We start from the raw sequence: 20,039 nt of genomic DNA, 5'->3' as shown, positions 1-20,039 counted from the left end.
AAAATATCTTGTGCGATGTTCAGGCCGTTGATTGGCGCCTCTCCGCATTTCTATTGCTTGCATCTGCGATGTTCTTCCAGTGCCTCGGAACTGCGCAGGAAATATCGACGAACGGAGGACACCTTCCGTACGATGTTTTTCATCGTAGCGTTCGAGCTGGGAATAGTAGGGAATGGTTCCACTGACGAATCTTTTACCCATCATCGATGCCAGTGTCCTGGTGACTAGAGAAATCCTGTATGCTAGCCGCGACGCCCAGCCTGGCGTCTAACTTCTTCGGGGACGTGAGCTGCACGATTCCTACGCAGGTGAGGGCTTCGACAAAGGCTTCATGGAGATGACCTGCAGTGGCTTCTCCGTCGAAATAGTAGCGGATTCAGCCGCTCCGGCCAAAGTCGATAATGTGAGGACTCTCCAAATTTAGAAATTGGCCCACTCCCAAAAACTCCTAACGACCCCTAACATTTTGAACTAACCCCACTACTCAAAATGGATTAAGGTTAATAATGCATCAGAATAGCGTAATAAAATAGGTTAAATTCCCATACAATGTACGAAAAGGTGCTGGAACATTCAGATGACTCATGCATGCCATATTACTGCAATTGAACGGGCTCCAACCGGAGTTTCAGCGGCATAATCGCAAGAACAAAACACTCTCATTGTAGGAACCATATCAGGCAGCCTAAAGTGTGTCGATTTTCTTCTCTAAGCATGTGGTAAAAAGACCCCAGGTTTTAAGTGCTACCAAAAGAGCTTTGAGGGATTTGCTGGGCCGTGTAAATATTGCACTCCTAACCTGTGCCGTTGCGAGAACTAGACATGGGGGAAGCTTATGGGACACTTTCCATTATTCCTCTTGGGACTACAGTAGCCTGAATTTTTCCGCGCACTATTCATTGCAGGAACGAACCGCAACACTGCCGTTCAGTTTCACGCAGGCGACCACAGTCTTGAGCCTCCTGTCATCGAGCCCTGAACAAAAAAGAGCGGCGAATGCAGTTTGTAGGGACTGTTATGTTTGTAAACGCAAGTAAGCTGAAATTTCTGGTCCTCCAAAGTCGCTAATTCCAGATCTTTAGTAGAGGTATTTGCCCTCTAGTAAACGTGTCGTGGCTAGTAATGATGATTGACGGCGAGTTAGAACTCGATCATATACTCATAGAAAACGCCTTACTTTTGATTTTGTGTGTACCGTCGAGTCATTGAAAGTTTTTTTCCATTTTCCATATCATTTCTTTAGCGCCTCGCCGGACCATATTGCACCATGGAGCGAAGAGTGCGGGTATTATCTATGTAATAATGTCACTCACCATGTCGAGGTGTCGAGCAATACGGTTGTAAATATCACCGAAGCTATATGAAATATATACTGCCTTGTGTGAGCGCCTTAAATGTCGTCTCGAAGAAAGCAATATGTTTAACAAATAAAAAAAGAGTACTACTGTGTGCCAGTATGGCTATGGATGGAAACCTCCAGTCACTCGACCACAAACGTAGCCAGAGAGACGCAGATTTTCGCTGTCGACCAGAGTTAACCAGAGTTAACCAGAGCTAAACGGCCAGCACTTTTTTCAAGAAACATCTCAAGATTGTAAAACAGAACTTCTATTACACGACACCAAGGCCCTTAGAACTGTGCGTTCATGAGTGAAAGTGAGCGTTTTCCTGAAACGAAATTTCCTGTTGGAGAAATTTCCTGTTGGAACATGTTCTTAACTCCCTTAACTGAAAATACAAAAGCGCAGCACTGCTCGGGTGTAATGAATTAAGGGCTTACCGGTAGTCTTCAGGACGCGAAACTCTCGCGGTGTACAGTATGGGGATACGTGATGTACACTGACGAATCGCCAGTCCTGTTTTTAGTAGTCTTACATGCGCCAGCGTGAGAATATTGCGGGGCCCTTTTCCCCAGGGAATCTAAAGGCACATAAAACGCCGTGACTTGCCGGCCGCATGCTGAAAGTCTGCGTGCACAGTTCTGGTGCGCTGTCCTGTCGCGGCATGCTCTACATTCGCGGCAAGTCAGCTCTTGCAGTCGTGGACCCGTCAGAGTAACGTCCTTTTTCGTGCAGTGTCCCTCGCATGCCTTGGATTCCAGTCGCTGGTCTGAGCGGCTGCAGACGCGAAACAGCGTATGATAGCGATGTAAACAATACTCCACTTTGGTAGGACATTTGTATTTGAATGAAGCCATGTAGGCATCAAGACCACTTAATGCTGTGTCCTTCGAACAAGCATATCGGGCACTAAACTTCATTCTTATTTAATTAAGATATATCAACGAATGGAGCATGTGGAGATGAGTTTTATAATCCACATGGTATTGTGATGGACAAAATTCGGGAGCAAAATTTTCAGGTAATATCTGGATTCCCCCCCCCCCCCCCCAAACTTAGTCAACGCTTACATTTTTAGAAGGGCTTCTAAATTGTATCGTAATTTTTTGGTACGTATCCAAAAAGCGAACACACTAAACATTGCGTCTGGCGCATGAGAGCGTTAGGTGCTTGTGGGCCATAACACTGAAACCAACAAACTCGGAGGCAGATCGGTGGACACATTCATTGATGCAGCGCTGCAAAGACCGGATTTTGGTCTTAAATGGTTCCATCTAATGTGGCGCGTGCGTTGTTTTGCGAAGGTTATTGTCAATAGACAAGATAACCAGGGTTGCGATAGCATAGATATTGGTTTAAATGATAGTTCTGTCATCGGTTTAAGGTGTCCATTAATGACATTTGGTTTTTTATAGGACACACTTCTCAACGTGTGGCGCGGGTATACTTAGTGACTGCTTTCTGTGGCTATGCAGTGGTAGCTACGAGCGCGCGTCACCTGCTCACAGGCCTGTGCCTTCGGTTTGTGTTCGCGGGTATAGCCAGGATGGTGTATATTGTCACGTAGTGGTGACGGCAGTCGAAGCAGCGATGAAGACGGACGAAAGGATCTTCTAAAAGAACTGTTTATTGGGCTGACTTGCACCCAAAATGGACTGAATCACTCAGCGGCGGCGAAGCGACAAGCGTGCTCGGCGGTCGTCGAACAGAATGCCCGCCGCTGTCGGCCGTGCTCAATTTAAAGCTGATAGCGAACATTCGAGATAAAGGGCGCAAAGTTACTAGAACATTCCGGAACAACGTAGAATCAGCTTTGCCTGGCTGCGATCAATCGAGATAAATCTAGTCGCATCTTGCGTCGCAAACAAAGCGATAAGGTGGAGTCGCGGCAGATTTGAAAAACGAACAAACACTGCAAATATTGGCATTATATATTGGCATTATAACGGATCAACACGTCCGACCTCTCCGTCAAAGCCCCTACCGTGTGTCTCCGCGAGAACGACAAGCCATCCGGGACCAAGTCGAAGAAATGCTTCGCGACGACGTCATCCAGCCTTCAATCAGCCCATGGGCGGCACCGGTTGTTCTAGTGAGAAAGAAAGACGGCACACTTCGATTCTGCGTGGATTACCGCCGCTTGAACAACATAACAAAGAAGGACGTCTACCCCCTCCCCCGCATCGACGACACACTGGACCGCCTCTGCAACGCCAAATATTTCTCATCGATGGACCTCAAGAGCGGCTACTGGCAAATTGAGGTCGACGAAAGAGATCGCGAGAAGACGGCATTCATAACTCCGGATGGGCTGTTTGAGTTCAAGGTGATGCCATTTGGTCTCTGTTCCGCACCAGCGACGTTTCAGCGAGTAATGGATACAGTGCTGGCAGGCCTGAAGTAGCAGATTTGTCTGGTATATTTAGATGACGTCGTTGTCTTCGCCTCGAACTTTGAAGAGCACCTCAAAAGACTTCGTACAGTACTAGACGCAATCAAGTCGTCTGGCCTAACCTTGAAAGCAGAGAAATGCCACTTTGCCTACGAAGAGCTGCTGTTTCTAGGCCACATCGTTAGCAAGGAAGGAGTACGCCCAGACCCGCAGAAAACAGCTGCTATTGAACAGTTTCAACCGCCGGTCGATAAGAAAGCAGTGCGCAGATTTCTCGGACTATGCGCATATTACCGACGATTTGTGAAAAACTTTTCGCGCATCGCCGAGCCCCTGACCCAACTGACGAAGGCAGACGTGCCGTTTAAATGGGAAGCGCCACAAGCAGAAGCCTTCAAGGAACTTCAGCGTCGTTTACAGTCCCCACCGATCCTTGCGCATTTTGATGAAAACGCCGATACTGAAGTTCATACCGACGCAAGCAGCGTGGGACTAGGCGCCGTTCTCGTTCAAAAAAGTGACGGGCTGGAGAAGGTCATCGCATACGCTAGCCGTTCCCTTTCCAAGGCCGAGGCTAACTATTCGACCACTGAGAAGGAGTGCCTTGCCATCATCTGGGCTACGTCTAAATTCCGCCCCTACCTCTACGGACGGCCGTTCAAGGTGGTCAGCGACCACCACGCGCTCTGCTGGCTTGCCAATTTGAAGGATCCCTCTGGCCGACTCGCTCGATGGAGTCTGCGTCTCCAGGAGTTTGACGTCACCGTCGTTTACAAGTCCGGACGCAAGCACACTGACGCCGATTGCCTCTCACGAGCCCCTGTAGATGCACCGCCGCTGGACGACGATGAGGACGCCTTCCTGGGACCCATCAGCGCAAGCTCTTTTGCTCAGCAGCAACGCTCGGACCCCAACCTAAAAGGCCTCATCGAGTACCTGGAAGGCAAGGTTTCTTCACCCCCCGGTTCATTCAAGCGAGGACTGTCTTCTTTCTGTGTGCAGAATGAGGTCCTTGTGAAGAAGAACTTTACAGCGAACAAAACAGCCTACCTCCTTGTTGTACCTACTTGTCTCCGCGAAGAAGTTCTACAGGCTTCACACAACGAGCCGACAGCTGGACATCTCGGGTTTACTCGCACCCTCCGCCGCATTCAAGACAAGTATTACTGGCCCCGACTGTCTGCCGATGTCGCACACTATGTGAAAACATGCCGAGATTGTCAGCGACGAAAGACTCCTCCCACACGACCAGCAGGATTTCTGAACCCCACTGAACCTCCCTCAAGACCCTTTCAGCAGATTGGCATGGACTAGCTTGGCCCTTTTCCAACGTCAACATCTGGAAATAAGTGGATCATCATAGCGACCGACTACCTGACCCGCTACGCCGAGGCGAAAGCCCTACCGAACGGAACAGCAGCAGAAGTGGCCAAATTTTTCGTGGAGTGCATTCTTCTTCGACACGGCGCCCCCGATGTGCTCATCACGGACAGAGGAACAGCATTTACGGCGGAACTCACGCAAGCCATCCTGCGCTACAGCCAAACCAGTCACCGGAGGACAACTGCATACCATCCGCAGACCAACGGACTGACCGAGCGCCTGAACAAAACCATCGCCGATATGCTCGCTATGTATGTCGATGCCGAACATAAAACCTGGGATGTCATCCTGCCTTACGTCGTCTTCGCCTACAACACCGCAGTGCAGGAGACCACCCAGATGACGCCTTTTAGGCTCGTCCATGGCAGGGATGCCACGACCACGCTAGACGCCATGCTGCCCAACGTTACAGAAGAGGAGAACGTCGACGTTGCCGCCTACCTTCAACGCGCAGAAGAAGCTCGAAGGCTTGCCCGATTACGGATCAAAGATCAGCAGCGGTCCGACGCCAGACGCTACAACCTACGAAGACGCAACGCGGAATACAAGCCAGGAGACCAAGTCTGGGTGTGGACGCCCATTCGCCGCCGTGGATTGAGTGAAAAGCTTTTGCGCCGCTATTTCGGCCCGTACAAGGTTCTTCGTCGGCTGGGTGAACTGGATTATGAAGTCATCCCTGACGCAATGACTGCATCCCAGCGACGCCGCGTACGACCAGAAGTTGTCCATGTAGTCCGTCTGAAGCCGTATTATGCGCGCTAAAGGCCGCTGCATTTCCATGCTCTATTTTCGCAAGATCCGTTTTTTTCCCCTTACTAGTCGCATTATTTGTTTTAATGCATCGGGTCGATGCTTCTTTGAGAGGGGAGTAATGCCGCCAATATTTGCAGTGTTTGTTCGTTTTTCAAATCTGCCGCGACTCCACCTTATCGCTTTGTTTGCGACGCAAGATGCGACTAGATTTATCTCGATTGATCGCAGCCAGGCAAAGCTGATTCTACGTTGTTCCGGAATGTTCTAGTAACTTTGCGCCCTTTATCTCGAATGTTCGCTATCAGCTTTAAATTGAGCACGGCCGACAGCGGCGGGCATTCTGTTCGACGACCGCCGAGCACGCTTGTCGCTTCGCCGCCGCTGAGTGATTCAGTCCATTTTGGGTGCAAGTCAGCCCAATAAACAGTTCTTTTAGAAGATCCTTTCGTCCGTCTTCATCGCTGCTTCGACTGCCGTCACCACTACGTGACAATATTATATTTCTTGGTTGTAACCGCACGCGCGATCGATTTAAGGAACTGTGGGGAGGACGACGATAGGTGATCACATGGCAATCGAAGCGCCATGAGTGACGGCTGTCTTCTAGTGGCCGAGAATCAGCTTTTCCGACAACGTTTTACGAGTGACTGACCATCCCTGTGGCGTTGCCCTTCGCCCTCAACTCCATCTGGTACATGACTGTGTTCTGCACATTATTTCTCTCTCGATGTCGCCCATAGCAAGCATTATGCAATCCCAAACTGCCGCCATTAATAGATTGACTGTCTGTTTGGTCGCGAACAACGGCTCTGCGATCTGCAACAACAGATAGTCGCTCCTCTCACTGAATAGCAGCAAGCCCTTCTCTTTTTATCCTTGTGAACCTCCTTGTGTTAACGTCCGCTCCGAGAAGCGGCACTGTCAGCGCTCAGCTTCCGGAAGTTTATGTCCAGTCGAACCCCGCCCGACTTGCTTGGTCCTAGGGAGATGTCTTGGAAGAGTGTGCGCAGGCGCGTTGCACGATCCTCCATGGTGAAGGTGACGACCCTAGGTGACTCCCGGTTGAAGATCGCCAGTTTCTTCAGCCTCTGACCGGACCAAGTTGGGACACAAAGCTGCATCATGACGACGGCCATGCGGAGAAGACAGCGCATATTCACAGGAGCCAGCAAAACTAGCGAATGGCTAACAGCTGCATTTTTGATGGTGTTCACTACAACGTCCACAACCACCGAGCCCTTCGGGCTAACGTTTTTGCAGGCTCTGTGCCGAGCTCCTTCAGTCTTTCATCCGAGCACTTCGAACAGAAGGGCGACCGCTCTGGCCGCTTTCGTAACGGTCTTCGAAGGGTCAAACTGCGACCCTAACGATCGAGCTAGACTGTTTCTTTCGGCCTCTAATTTTTCCCATACTCTTGGATCGACACTCCTGTTGATGCTGCCTGTCTATTGGCAAATTAGTGCCAATGTTAAACCGCTAATATTGTCGTGTGTGTTGTTTTTATTCCCTCATTTTGCACGTAACATCATCTTCAAGCAGCTGGGTGCCGATCGACGGTGAAGAGGTAGAAGATCGGCAGGACTCGCTCGTGAGCCCGGCCGCGACCGCTTGGCCTGTCTCTGGCGCCTGCTACGGTCCTGGTTCCCCATCGTGCCTTCGACCCGCGTCCTCTGAACGACCCGTGACAATATGTGTAATCCTCGTACTGCGACTGCCTACGTAGACAATTTGGCACTTCACGAGAGTGCTTAGACTAGCAGAAAGTTGGCAGGTTGGCCAAGTACGGCAGGTCAAACGTGACCTGTTTGTAGTATGCGAGACGTGTCAGAAGAATGTGAAACAGCGACTACAATTTACAACGCGGAAAATTAGCAGTCCCATATGGATGCTGTTTACGTAAAAATGTCGATTTCTTTTGTACGGAAATTATTATGAAATGATTGACAATCACACACACGATAGTCGCCGAAGAATTGAGTGCAACTCTGAAGATCGAAGTGGCGCTTTTCAAAGGCTGTCATTGGCGCATGGTAGCATTGAAACTTCGTGTGCTTTCCAGACAAAGCTAAACAAGCGTTCGAAAGACGAATTCGTCTGTTATCTCTGCTCCCAGCGCGAGAAGCTTTGCCTGCTCATAGGAAGAGCAAACACCAGGAAGATCTCGCGAGCAACAACCTTCTCTCCCATGGGTCTACGGGCGATGATCTGCACACTAAAGGCTAGGAAAAGTCCCAGCTCTCTGCGGAAAGCGCCGTGATTGTGGATGGTGTGGAGATGCAGACATAGATGTCCAACAAAGCCCAATGGTCACGTACGCCCCCATCTTTGCAAGTTGTTTGTTACTGAGTTAAGTTCAGCTGTTGTTAGCTGCTGGTTGGGTTAGCCTTGCAATTATTCTACCGGCAGTTTGTTGTTTAGTCGTTGACAGTTCACAGTGCCCTGTGCGACTCGTGTTAGCGCCAATCACGTGCAAACATCAGCTCTGACTTTTTATTCTTCCAGCTCAGCCAAATTAATTTGATGAGATAATTGAAAATCACAGGCGCCTGAAAGTGCTAAGTCGCCATATTGCAGAGCTGCAAAAACTCGGTGGGCTCGAATTATGCACATACCTCATTGCAAGCAACGTAATTTCGCTGCGTGGAATTCGTTCAAGGGGAGCTGTCTGCGTAATAAACGCCTGGCATGAAAATAGCTGCGCACTGCTCGCTGTCTCCACGCGGTCCTCAGCTCAGCGATTCAGCGCCATTGGCAGCGAGCTCTCGGGCACATCACTGTGCTTGGCGCGGCGCCGAACTCAGGCTGTGGGAGGGAACCGAGAGACAGATCCTTAAAACTGCTCGTACGGGAGCTTGGATCGTGAACGAGAGGTTCCCGCGCAGTAGTTTGTCTCAGTAACCAACGAGTCTATAGAGAGTTAAGGCACCGGATTACTACGCCGGCTGATCTTCCTTATGAAAAGATTCGCTATTACGGCCACTGGTTTATAAGCACGATCCTCAGTTTTCGGGTTTTGCGCCCCGAGGTTATTTCATGAAAATTTGGTTACAACCGATTTCTACCCGAAAATGCGCTTTAGAATTTCCGTTTCCAGAGCAAAGCCCCAGTGCAAAGGTCTGGACTAGTTGGTGGTGCACGATGTTCTGAATAAAAGTACATTCTTCACGTACATTTAATAATAATGTAATAGTAAGCAAAACAAGAACTCCTTCATGTCCCGCAGAAAGGAAGCGCTAATTTCATATTTGCTGCGTCAAAAACACCCAACGAAAGCGGAGTTATGCAATCATTTCGCAGAAAAAAAAAACAGGGGCGTGCGAGGACTGAAATTTTCCATCACGAATCGAATACTAAAATGAAGGAAAACTGCCTTCAAATATCGAATCGAATGTATGTTCAGTATGAAAAAAAAAATCAGAAAAAATTTTTTAAACTAGTGCATGGTCGTTGCAAATGAAATTAAACTATAAAAGCATTTTAAAAAAGAATCATGAAATGCTCAGATATACGCTGGTTCATTAGACAGCATAACAGTGTGAAACCTGTAATGTGGTTACGGAAAATGAAATACATGAATCGACGAATGATCTGCAGATAAAAATCTGCGTCAATAAGGCTTTGCTCCCAACCTTGCTATTTTTAAGTGACCGGGAGAAATTCTCGAATTATCTGAAGGTGAAGCTACCAAATGCGCCTCGCCCTTCTCTTCCCCGAAAGAATAACTGCCGAAAACGTGAAGCTGCGGTGAAGCCTTTTGTGACGAGGCTCCATCGCGCAAACAGCGAACAGCCCAAGAGCGCAGTTTCGGTGCGCTAGAAGAATTACGCGGATGTAAGCGAGGGAAAAGCAGGCTGGCTTCGTAACGGCGAAACTGCGTATAAACAGAAAAAAGAAATGGCCATGCAGCAAACGCGCCAGTCGCCAAAGCGACGCGCAGCTGGGTTCTGCTGGCGAATGCTGCGGGCCGGTGACAAAGCTCTGAAACCGAGATATGTATGTCGCCAGGCTATCTTTTTTTTTTAATCGAAAAGCTTACGCTAGGTAAAGAAGTCGTCGCGAATGCCGGAGAATGACCTTGAATAACCTTCAGCCCAACCACGTTAGCCGTGTATGACCCTGTGTGGTAAGGTTATGGTGTCCAACCCTTGACCCCCGACCTTGACTCATGGCGTTTAGTTGACCCTTGACCTCTGACATTGGGTGACCTTTGACCTTAAGAACGTCCGATGGGGGTGATGTGAAGCCCGGTGATGACATCTGATGGGGGTGTCCTGAGACCATATGATACCACGTCATAGCCAAGTGGTCGTGTGGTTATACGTATATGAAACGGCTGTCGCGAGCGTGTAGCGAAGCTGCCATGGATGAGCCTTAGACGCTTAGCAAGCGTCCCTGCTTTTCGCTGAATTCCAGGGTTAGCCAAGCCTTTTTTTTTTTGGGGGGGGGGGGGGGCTGGCGACAGGGGCCCGCCTTCCGTTACATGCATGCACGTTAGGTGTTAAATGGCTAGAATGCACCATGCAAAAGGCGGGATTTTTACTGGATCCCTTGCCCTGCCGTTGACAGCTCTTCTCGACCGCCCTTCGGGAGCACCGTGCGAAAATCCGGAAGTGGGCTTTATTACATGTCACAGCTGACCAGAACGAGGCGGTGGAGCTCACGCTATAAGAGCTGTGAAGGCGGCTGGACGAGTGCCATGTATGTATGTGGGCGTTAAGTCTGAAGCACAATGTGAAATAATCAAACAGGAAAACCACGCTCTTTTGCCTTGTCATAGTTCGCAGCCAGCGGTAGGCTATCTTGTTTTATTAAGCCGGGAACGTGGGAAAGCCCAGTTGCGGAATTTGGCATGAGTTCCAAGCGTAGCAAGGTCCGAATATGACTAGTCTACGCGATAAACCACACAGAATAAATCGAAGAGGACGCCTTTGTACTGTTTTCCTGGCACTTTAAACTCCATCCTCTGATATTTTGCCCAGTATTGTGAGACTTGTGAAAGTCGGCGGTATTCCGGCGCTGCCGAATATTCGCGAATCGAATATCGCGAATTTCTCGAATCGAATATCGACGTTTTGCGACGATGTGGAGCCCCCCAGTCTGGAGAGGCGGGCATGGTACCATAGAAATACCACAAAGCGTACAACTGCGCTACTTTGCTCAACGGTATGCTGTCTCACCACTCTCATGGCTTCAGCACTTTGTTTATTTTCACCTTTGACTGAGTTTAAATACTACTCGATAGCCAGCGAGCTGCGGCGTGCACGTCAAGGATACTGATCTTTTTCGGTTAAAACCAAATTTCAAAGATTGAATTCGGCGCATTTGTATCGTTTTTTTTATTTTAGTTTAAATCGAAGCGTAACGCCTACTTATCTCTTCAAAAACGTGCACAGAGTGTCTGAGAGGCGTTCGCAGCACGGAACCTACAGGTACGTTTGTTGTTCTCGTAACATGTGAAAGCGTGTTTGTGAATTAGTGTTGTCTGTGGAGGCAATTGGGAATTTTCTAAGAATATCACGAAGTCAACACGGTAGAGGGAACAAACGCTAAGCTCCGGTTATGACTCAAAATATAGCGTCTAGCCAAAAACTAAAACTTCTGTGCCGGAGTGTACCATGACCAATGTCTGGACGTTGAATGAGGTAACCAGCACAGGCGCTACTTTCGCGAGAAACCTGCACACTGGGCATTGCGGCCTGCATTCCAGCCACCGCTGAAACGAAGATTAGCGTCGTGTTCTCTGACGGTGGCACTCGGATGGACAGCGGTCCGCCCATCACGAGCATCATCACGAGTGTCGCAGACAAAACACCCACACATTTTCGCTCATTGAATTCCTTTTCAGGCGCTTCCTTATTCCTCAGTGTGGTTGTGGTGGTCATAGTTCCGGTTTGAAGTGTGGTGTGCGTGAGGTTCTGTTTCGGCAGATGCAAGGGTCCCTCGCCAGATACCCGAGCAGTAGCGCATGCGCAGAATCTCCCTCCTCTCTCCTATAAACATGCCGATATACACTCAATGTGTCTTAAATAAACGAACTTACCATACGTATGCAGTAGCCAGAAACCTTCACTTAGAGATCAGAGTGTTATTGCGCAAATGCATTTATTTATTTATTTACATCAAGTAGACAATACAGGATGCGGGAGGCCCGCAGAAAAAGCTGTCATGGAGGCTGATCGACGAGGCAGCGAACCACTCTACGCCGGTCGTTTCACAGAGTCGCAGAACAAAACGCATCATTAATAACAAGTATCTGACAGACGTGTCGAGCAAAGCAGATGAATACCTACTATGTAACAGTAAGCTACACTAAGAACCGGATAGCATAAGTGGTAACAGTATATGACAACATTCACTATACACGATTCAAATGAATTCACTGCAAGGAATCAATGAGATGTACAAAGTAATACACCAAACATTGTGAAAACAAAGCGATGAGAGAGAAACAAAACAAATTGTCACTCATGCAGAATTTGGGTGAACAAACCCAATACATAATTAAAATAACCGTCCACTAATAAAACAAGCTCTGAGCTGTTTGAAGAATATATTTTAGAGGAAGATTTCGTTATTCTTTAATTGGTTCAATAACCTTGGTAGTTTGTTTGCAATGACGGTATGCCATAGATTTTTCTATGCGTTTTTAATTTAGATTGTTGATTGTGACTGGTGTCATGTGCCTTGACAATAATTTACATATTTGCTAGACGTCGCAAAAATTCAGGGGGCACTTTGTTGACCTAAAGTGCGGTGAGGCGAAAGCTTTTAGCGCGGTTTTGCTGCTTGTGTCACTGATGTGTGGTTAAGATGTTAATTAAGTACACAATTGTGTGTGAATCTTAAATGCTGGAGACACTGGGTGGCGTTTGGGGGGCATCCGCCTGATTCGACGCCTTCCTGCAAACTCTCTCCAGCGTCCTAGAAAAGGAGAACTATATATGCGTTGGCAGGAAGTAGCGTAGTCTTTAGCACGCTCAGCTGCGGAACGGAAGGATGGTGGTTCGAATCCCATCGCGCACAAAGATTTTTTCTCTTCTCGAGTTCAAGAGTGTCACGGACGGACACTGCAAGTATGAGCCATTGAAGGCGTCCGCCTTAAAAACTACTTCGTTTTAATTCTACTTTGAATGTTTTGCAAGTCTGTAATCAGTTTCTTAGCACTGGCATAACATTGCATTTAAGAAACAATTCGTGTGTTATAACGGCTGTGCACATTTTATACACCTCGAAGAACCTTTATCTGTAAAACGTGCAGCCTTTGTGAATTTCCTTTCGTCGTATATACCGGCTGGCAATAGTTCACTCGTAAGGAAAAAAAAAGCTTATTGTAAATACATAGTGTACACAATCTGCAAAACACGTTGTGTATTGTAAATATACAACGTTGCTTCATTACAAGGGGAGTTAAGACTGCGCGAATAGCACATAAGGAGAAAAAAAAACGAATACGACACCAGGGGCTCAGTGTTCGTTTCTTGGCCTCTTGTCCTATTAGCGCAGTTGTAGGTACACCCTCGTAATGAGCCAACCAGCCCTCAAGAATTTTCTTTTGGTATTCTTGCGTGGTTATGGCACTCAGCTAACTGTTCAGAAAAGCTTACTGGAAGCAAGACCCCCAACCAGGAAGACAAAAAAAAAAAGAGGGGGGGGGGGTCCAAAGCAAAAGAAGAGGGTGCGGGGAGGGAGAGAAATTTTATTTCCCAAGTAGGGGAGGGGATGAGGGGGTAGACTGTGCAGCTGGGTGGCTCCTCTGGTCCAAGGCTCCACTGGCTTTTGCTGATTCGCTTATGATCAGGATGAGCTGAAGCTCTGCGTCCGGGTTTCCCATGGTCAGCGCAGTCTCCCAATGCTCGTATGTGTTCTCGGTTTTTGTAAGGTGTTGATGTTTGGCCTTCATCCCCGTGATAAGTGGAAGAAAGTAGGGCAAGCTCTACACCATGGGTATGTGCCTCGTTAGTTTGTTGGTTGGATATTGTATCTTAGGAACAAGTTCGGGTACGGGTTGGTATTAGTCGCCAGTCCATGGCCTCTGAGGTGTTCGTATTGTGGGGGAGGTAATTTACGTCGCTCTAGCCTCTGGTTATGAAGACGCAAAGGACCCCTTCAGCTGCCGTGGTAGATCCCAGCGATTCCGCCGTGTAGCTCATTCGCCCGTCGAACGCCTTCTGGCAGAGTTCGCATGCTTTGATTCTCAACGTACACCTCGCAATCCACGATAAAGCCTCGCATTAATTACCTCAGTTCCGAGGACTGGCATTGTAGGCCCACCACAGGTACACTTACCGCATAACAGCCCCCCCCCCCCCCCCCTTGATATGCCCCTTATCCTTTCTTCTGCAAACAATCTGGGGTGTGCGCACGACTTTTCGCGTGTACATTGCTTTATCTTTAGCCAAGGCGCAAGCTCGTCAAATGTAAGCTAGTACGTCCCGCTTTTCCGCGGTTGTTCCCAGGGCTCGCGCGTTTACCGATTGGATGATGCACACTCGGTTGCACTCAACTATCAATCCTCAGTCCCCAAGTAGCACAGTTCAGTCCATTCTGGTTTATAGCGTGTTGAAAGCAAATGCTATAGCGATGAGACATGCGCATGCAACTCAACAGCCAATGTATTTTCATTCCTAGTAAAAAAACAACAAAAAACAAGTTTCTGCTGGCTGATGAGGGGGTTGTTCGCTGAAGTCGCCTTCTGTCTCGTCCACCGTAATGTCGTGCACCATCTACGGGTCTCCTAGCGCGAACTCTCCGAGGTTCTCGCCAGATTCCAAGTCGTGCAGTGTCTGCAGCATCTTCATCCTGGCCATGTGTCGTTCGCGGGGCAGAAGTCTCTTGAGGCGCGCCGCCAGGCTTGGGCAGAAGAGCTCCTCGGGGTCCGAGGAGAGCGCCTGCGCCGCCGCGCCCCCCGCCGCCAGGCGATGCGGCATCACGGCAGCCGGCCGCATGGCCAGAGGCCAGGGCTGAGGTGGTGCTGCTGCCGCAGCCACCACAGCCGCTGACTCGCGTACTTCGGCGTCTTCGTCGGGCTGCTCTCGTTTGACTTCGACCTCGGCCGAAGAAGCCGCCGGGGCCGCCCCGTTCAGCGTCGAGCGCCTCCTGCGAGGAAGAGTCGTTGCAGCGAGGGTGTAGCACGCACTTAAACTCGGGCTGGCACTGTGCGGTGTTAAAGTGGCTTTTACCCCGTAATCGCTAACGTCCGAGTTCGCCCGCTGGCCAGTCTAACTGGCTTCCGCCAGCCGCCCGCAGCGCATGCGCATTGTTTGCAGCGCTGTACATTGTGCTGAGACGCCCCATGAAAAGCAATCCAGGTTCATAATAAACTGCACATAATAAACTGCACAAAAGGAAACCTGCCCCCAGTATATGCCCAGGGACTTCGCTCTTCAACGCAACGAAAAAAAGTCGCCGTTCAGCACCTAGCCTAAACCCCCTCTCCTTCCGCGACACAGCTGTCGTTCTTTTCACCCCCCCCCTCCCTTCCATACTTAAATGACGCTAGCTACTGCCCTCAGTCACCCCTGATAAAGGAGCCGAGTGGGCTTCGAAACGTTGGGTTAAAGTTAAAATTTTGGTTGGAGATGTGCAGTTTGTTATAAGTCTTCAAACCCAACCAGACAGGCAAATCTGTCATAATGTTTAGTTTTAAATCCAGGTTCAGAACACTTAGGAAAAAAGTTAACTACCTACATCTCATATCTCCTCCTGTAAGCTCGCGTGCCGAGCGAATGTTTTTTTTTGTAGCGGGAGCTACGCTAGGCTACAAGTCGAGCATATCGCGGTACAGGTAAGGCGCCAGTTGCGCGCATGCGCCGTTACCATGGCAACCGGGGAGGAGGAGTGGGTGCGCTGCGCCTTTCCTCAAAATGCAACTTTCAATTTTCATTTTTCTCTTTCTTCTTTCCCTCCCTCATTTACCTTTCCCTTTACGGCGCGGTATGGGTGTCCATCGAGATATGTGAGATGGTTACTGTGCTTTCCGCGCTCGCGGCGCCATCTGGCATGACGTCACACAGCGCGGCTCGCCGCCGCCGCTGTTTGGTATGACGTCACATCGCGTTCATCACCCGAACCGCGCGTCGTCGCATGCGCAGCATCGCGTATAAAAAGCGTAGATTTAATCGGCGGCTGTATCGCAGCGCTTGATAAGGATGCACAGGAGAGTTCAGCCGCTGATAAACGGCGGTATACACAAGGGAACATGAACTCTTCCGATCCTGAGGTTGTCGCCTGGCAGTTGGCTGCTCAACAAAGAGAGAATGAGCGTCAGAAGGCGAAGAGAGCAGCGGAGACGCCCGAACAGAGAGAGAGAGAGCAACGGCTTGCCAAACGGAGACTCAGACTGTCGAGCGTAATAGACGCCGCATAGCCGCCGAGATGGAGCCCAATGTCTCTCGTTGCTAAACATACAGTGAACACAACAAGCTCAACCAGGGAAGAGTACCTCTCGCTACGTATATCCTGGCACAGCCGAGCTAAGCCACTACCAATTTTTATTTATGGTTTTCATTTTCCGATTTTACGTGCCGCCGATGGTGGCGACTCTTCCACTTCGTCGTCATCATCGGCGCAGACCTGTCCACTGCAAGGCAAAGACCTCTTCCATTCATCTGCAATCAACCGTGCAGCCACGCTATGTCCCCGCACTGTTCCTGACCTCATCTGGCCACCGGACTACTACTCGCCGCCCATTGTTTACTTCCTCATGTAACAACTCTGTTTGTCCTCCACGTTACATGTCCTGCCCACGTCCATATCCCTTGTAAGAATCACGGAGGACTGCATTTATTAACATAGCCATGGTGCACGAGCGGAGGCTTACAGTTCGCGGCCTGATTTTAGCGGAATCTCTAAGGAAACCCCCTCACAGTGTCATTTCCATTAAAAAAAGAAGGCTCCAACTCGAATCCTGGCACATCCAAATTGCCCCGAACAACATCAACCGCACAACAGGAAACCTCCCCCCAGTATATGCACAGGGACTTGGCTCTGCAGCCTAAAGAAGAAGAAGAAGATTAGAGTTTTTGGCTGGAGAAGTGCAGAGTTTATAATAGGTCATTTCCATTCAGCGTCTGCCCACTTCTTTGCTTTTATTAAAAACAAATGATGAAAAAGATTCCACTACAAAATATGCCGCCATATTCTGTGATCGCGACAGACGCAAGACAGTGCTGAATGGAGTTAAAGCGGGCATACGACGACGTGTACTATCGGGTGCACGAGTGTCCAGCGCACGCCAGCGCCGGCTCATGTGGGCATTGGCACTGCGTCACTTGGACACACTGGTGTCGACACCGCGCATGACGCGTCCATTCGTGGTGGAAAGAGTGGTTGCCCTTGATCCCGAAGCAAGAAACGTTACTTATCTGATGGCGTACGCTCTTTGTGACTCATTATCAGAATAGCCACACACGCTGCGAGGCGGGCTGGCTTGACGGCTACTCTTCGTCAACATCGCTCATCGGAGCAGGCAAAAAAGGAAAGCAGCGCGCACGCTTCCAGACGCACACCCCCGGGTCCGCAAAATGGACTTGCCGTACGTAGTAGGTTGCGTGCCACCCAGCAACGCGGCGATCTAGTGCGAGTCTGAGCGAGTCGCGCGTCGTGTAGCTTTGTGCGGACAGTAAAGCCTGGTAAAACCGAGTGCTCGCTTAAATGGCCGCTGAGCCACGTCGCAGTCGCGCGATGTTGTGCTTGTGACGCGAAGGCGGGCAGGTGTCTTCCTGTACACAACACTCACGTTCGCGGCCTCAGGAAGTCATCGAGGAAGCCGAGCTCCCGGTCCAGCACGCTCCACTGCCCCGCGGCGTCGGCGCGTCGGCGCTTCTTGCGCTTGAGGTACAGTGGTCGTCAAAAGTTCGCAGGCCGCTCTGACCGAGCCAGGAGCGGCTGCTCTCCGCTCTCGCGGCGCTGCTATCGCTAGCGCGGCTCGGCGCGCGCCGGCTGCGAGGGTATGCGCTGAGAGGGTGTGCATTCCCCTCCCTTTGACTCTCGTTGATAACAAAGCCTGAAAAATGGTGGTGCGGCGCTCGCCTTCACTGTTCGCTCTTCACATTCCGCTGCGGCGCTTCGCGTGGCATTGCAGAGGAGAGTTTTCCACCAAGTGACGCGCCATACTAGCTGCCATATTCGGTTAGACTGTGTGTGCTTCCCATACTTTTCAGCGTCCTGCCGTACGAAATAACGCGTTTACCCACACATGAGATGTGTTCCGGCTCTCTCAGCCATTTGCGTGATTTCCCACGTTGCATTTCGGCGTGGAGCCCTCATAAGTTCCGCGACACCCATCAAGAAACTTCTCCAATCCTGTTTGTGCCGATATATGCCATGTCGTGTTTAAAAAAAGCTTAACACGTAGCAAGTAATCTTTAAAATCGACCCGGCCAAGCCCGAATCGACGGTGTCAAATACGTTGGCGACCTCCAATTTGGCATTTCTTCTTTCACACCCTCCTTCATCCCTTCCCTTACAGCATGGTTCGGGTGTCTGCCGATATATGCGAAACAGATAGTGCGCCATTTCCCTTCCGAGAAACCAATTTACTCACCTCCAATTTGGCACGGTTCACTTCCCAAAATGTGGCCCGGGCCACCCCGAAAATTCACCTTTGCCAATTTTCACCGAAATCGATGTCCAAGCATAACTGAGTGCCCCAGACGTGAAGGTAACCTCGAAATTTGGCACGGGTCATTTCGAAAAAAGTGGTCCGGGCCAACCTCGAAATTGACCTCTGCCAAATTGCATAAAAATCGATGTCCAAGCATAACTGAGTGCCCCAGACGTGATGGTAACCTCGAAATTTGGCACGGGTCATTTCGAAAAAAGTGGTCCGGGCCAACCTCGAAATTGACCTCTGCCAAATTGCATAAAAATCGATGTCCAAGCATAACTTAGTGCGCCAGACGTGATGGTAACCTCGAAATTTGGCACGGGTCATTTCCAAAAAGGGATCCGGGCCAACTCCGAAATTTGGCCTTTGCCGATTTGCACCAAAATCGATGTCCAAGCAATACTGAGTGTGCCAGACGTGATGGTAACATCGAAATTTGGCACTGGTCATTTGTCAAAAAGTGGCCCGGGCCACCCCAAAGTTTGACCTTGCCAATTTTCACGAAAATCGACGTATACAGCTATAATTCACCTTGCGCGGCATGGTGGCGACCTCCAAATTCGGCACAAGCCATTTCAAAAATTTGGTCCGGGCCACTCCTACAATTCTGCCTCTGTCAATCCTCTGTCGATCGATTATAGATAGACGTCGGCTTTGGAACGGATTGACAGAGGTAGAATTGTGGGAGTGGCCCGGACCAAATTTTTGAAATGGCTTGTGCCGAATTTGGAGGTCGCCACCATGCCGCGCATGGTGAATTATAGTTGTATACGTCGATTTTCGTGAAAATTGGCAAGGTCAAACTTTGGGGTGGCCCGGGCCACTTTTTGACAAATGACCAGTGCCAAATTTCGATGTTACCATCACGTCTGGCACACTCAGTATTGCTTGGACATCGATATTGGTGCAAATCGGCAAAGGCCAAATTTCGGAGTTGGCCCGGATCCCTTTTTGGAAATGACCCGTGCCAAATTTCGAGGTTACCATCACGTCTGGCGCACTCAGTTATGCTTGGACATCGATTTTTATGCAATTTGGCAGAGGTCAATTTCGAGGTTGGCCCGGACCACTTTTTTCGAAATGACCCGTGCCAAATTTCGAGGTTACCATCACGTCTGGGGCACTCAGTTATGCTTGGACATCGATTTCGGTGAAAATTGGCAAAGGTGAATTTTCGGGGTGGCCCGGGCCACTTTTTGGGAAGTGAACCGTGCCAAATTGGAGGTGAGTAAATTGGTTTCTAGGAAGGGAAATGGCACACTATCTGTTTCGCATATATCGGCGGACACCCGAACCATGCTGTAAGGGAAGGGATGAAGGAGGGTGTGAAAGAAGAAATGCCAAATTGGAGGTCGCCAACGTATTTGACACCGTCGATTCGGGCTTGGCCGGGTCGATTTTAAAGATTACTTGCTACGTGTTAAGCTTTTTTTAAACACGACATGGCATATAGCGGCACAAACAGGATTGGAGAAGTTTCTTGATGCGTGTCGCGGAACTTATGAGGGCTCCGCGCCGAAATGCAACGTGGGAAATCACGCAAATGGCTGAGAGAGCCGGAACA

General features: G+C 49.6%; 1 protein-coding gene across 1 annotated transcript; it reads right to left on the bottom strand.

Moving 5' to 3' along the window:
- Nucleotides 1-14,591: 14,591 nt before the first annotated feature.
- On the bottom strand, nt 14,592-19,018 carry LOC144123623 (uncharacterized). The gene is made up of 3 exons (XM_077656428.1): nt 19,007-19,018; nt 17,606-17,697; nt 14,592-14,964 (listed from the first exon to the last, which is right to left on the bottom strand). Exons 1-3 carry the CDS (start codon nt 19,016-19,018, stop codon nt 14,592-14,594), a joined length of 477 nt encoding a protein of 158 aa, XP_077512554.1.
- Between the last annotated feature and the right edge of the window lie 1,021 nt (nt 19,019-20,039).

The sequence above is a fragment of the Amblyomma americanum genome, chromosome 1, assembly GCF_052857255.1.
Source record: "Amblyomma americanum isolate KBUSLIRL-KWMA chromosome 1, ASM5285725v1, whole genome shotgun sequence".
Taxonomy (NCBI): Eukaryota; Metazoa; Arthropoda; class Arachnida; order Ixodida; family Ixodidae; genus Amblyomma; species Amblyomma americanum.
Note: the sequence above shows the minus strand (reverse complement) of the source record. Positions and strands in the feature narration are given on the sequence as shown.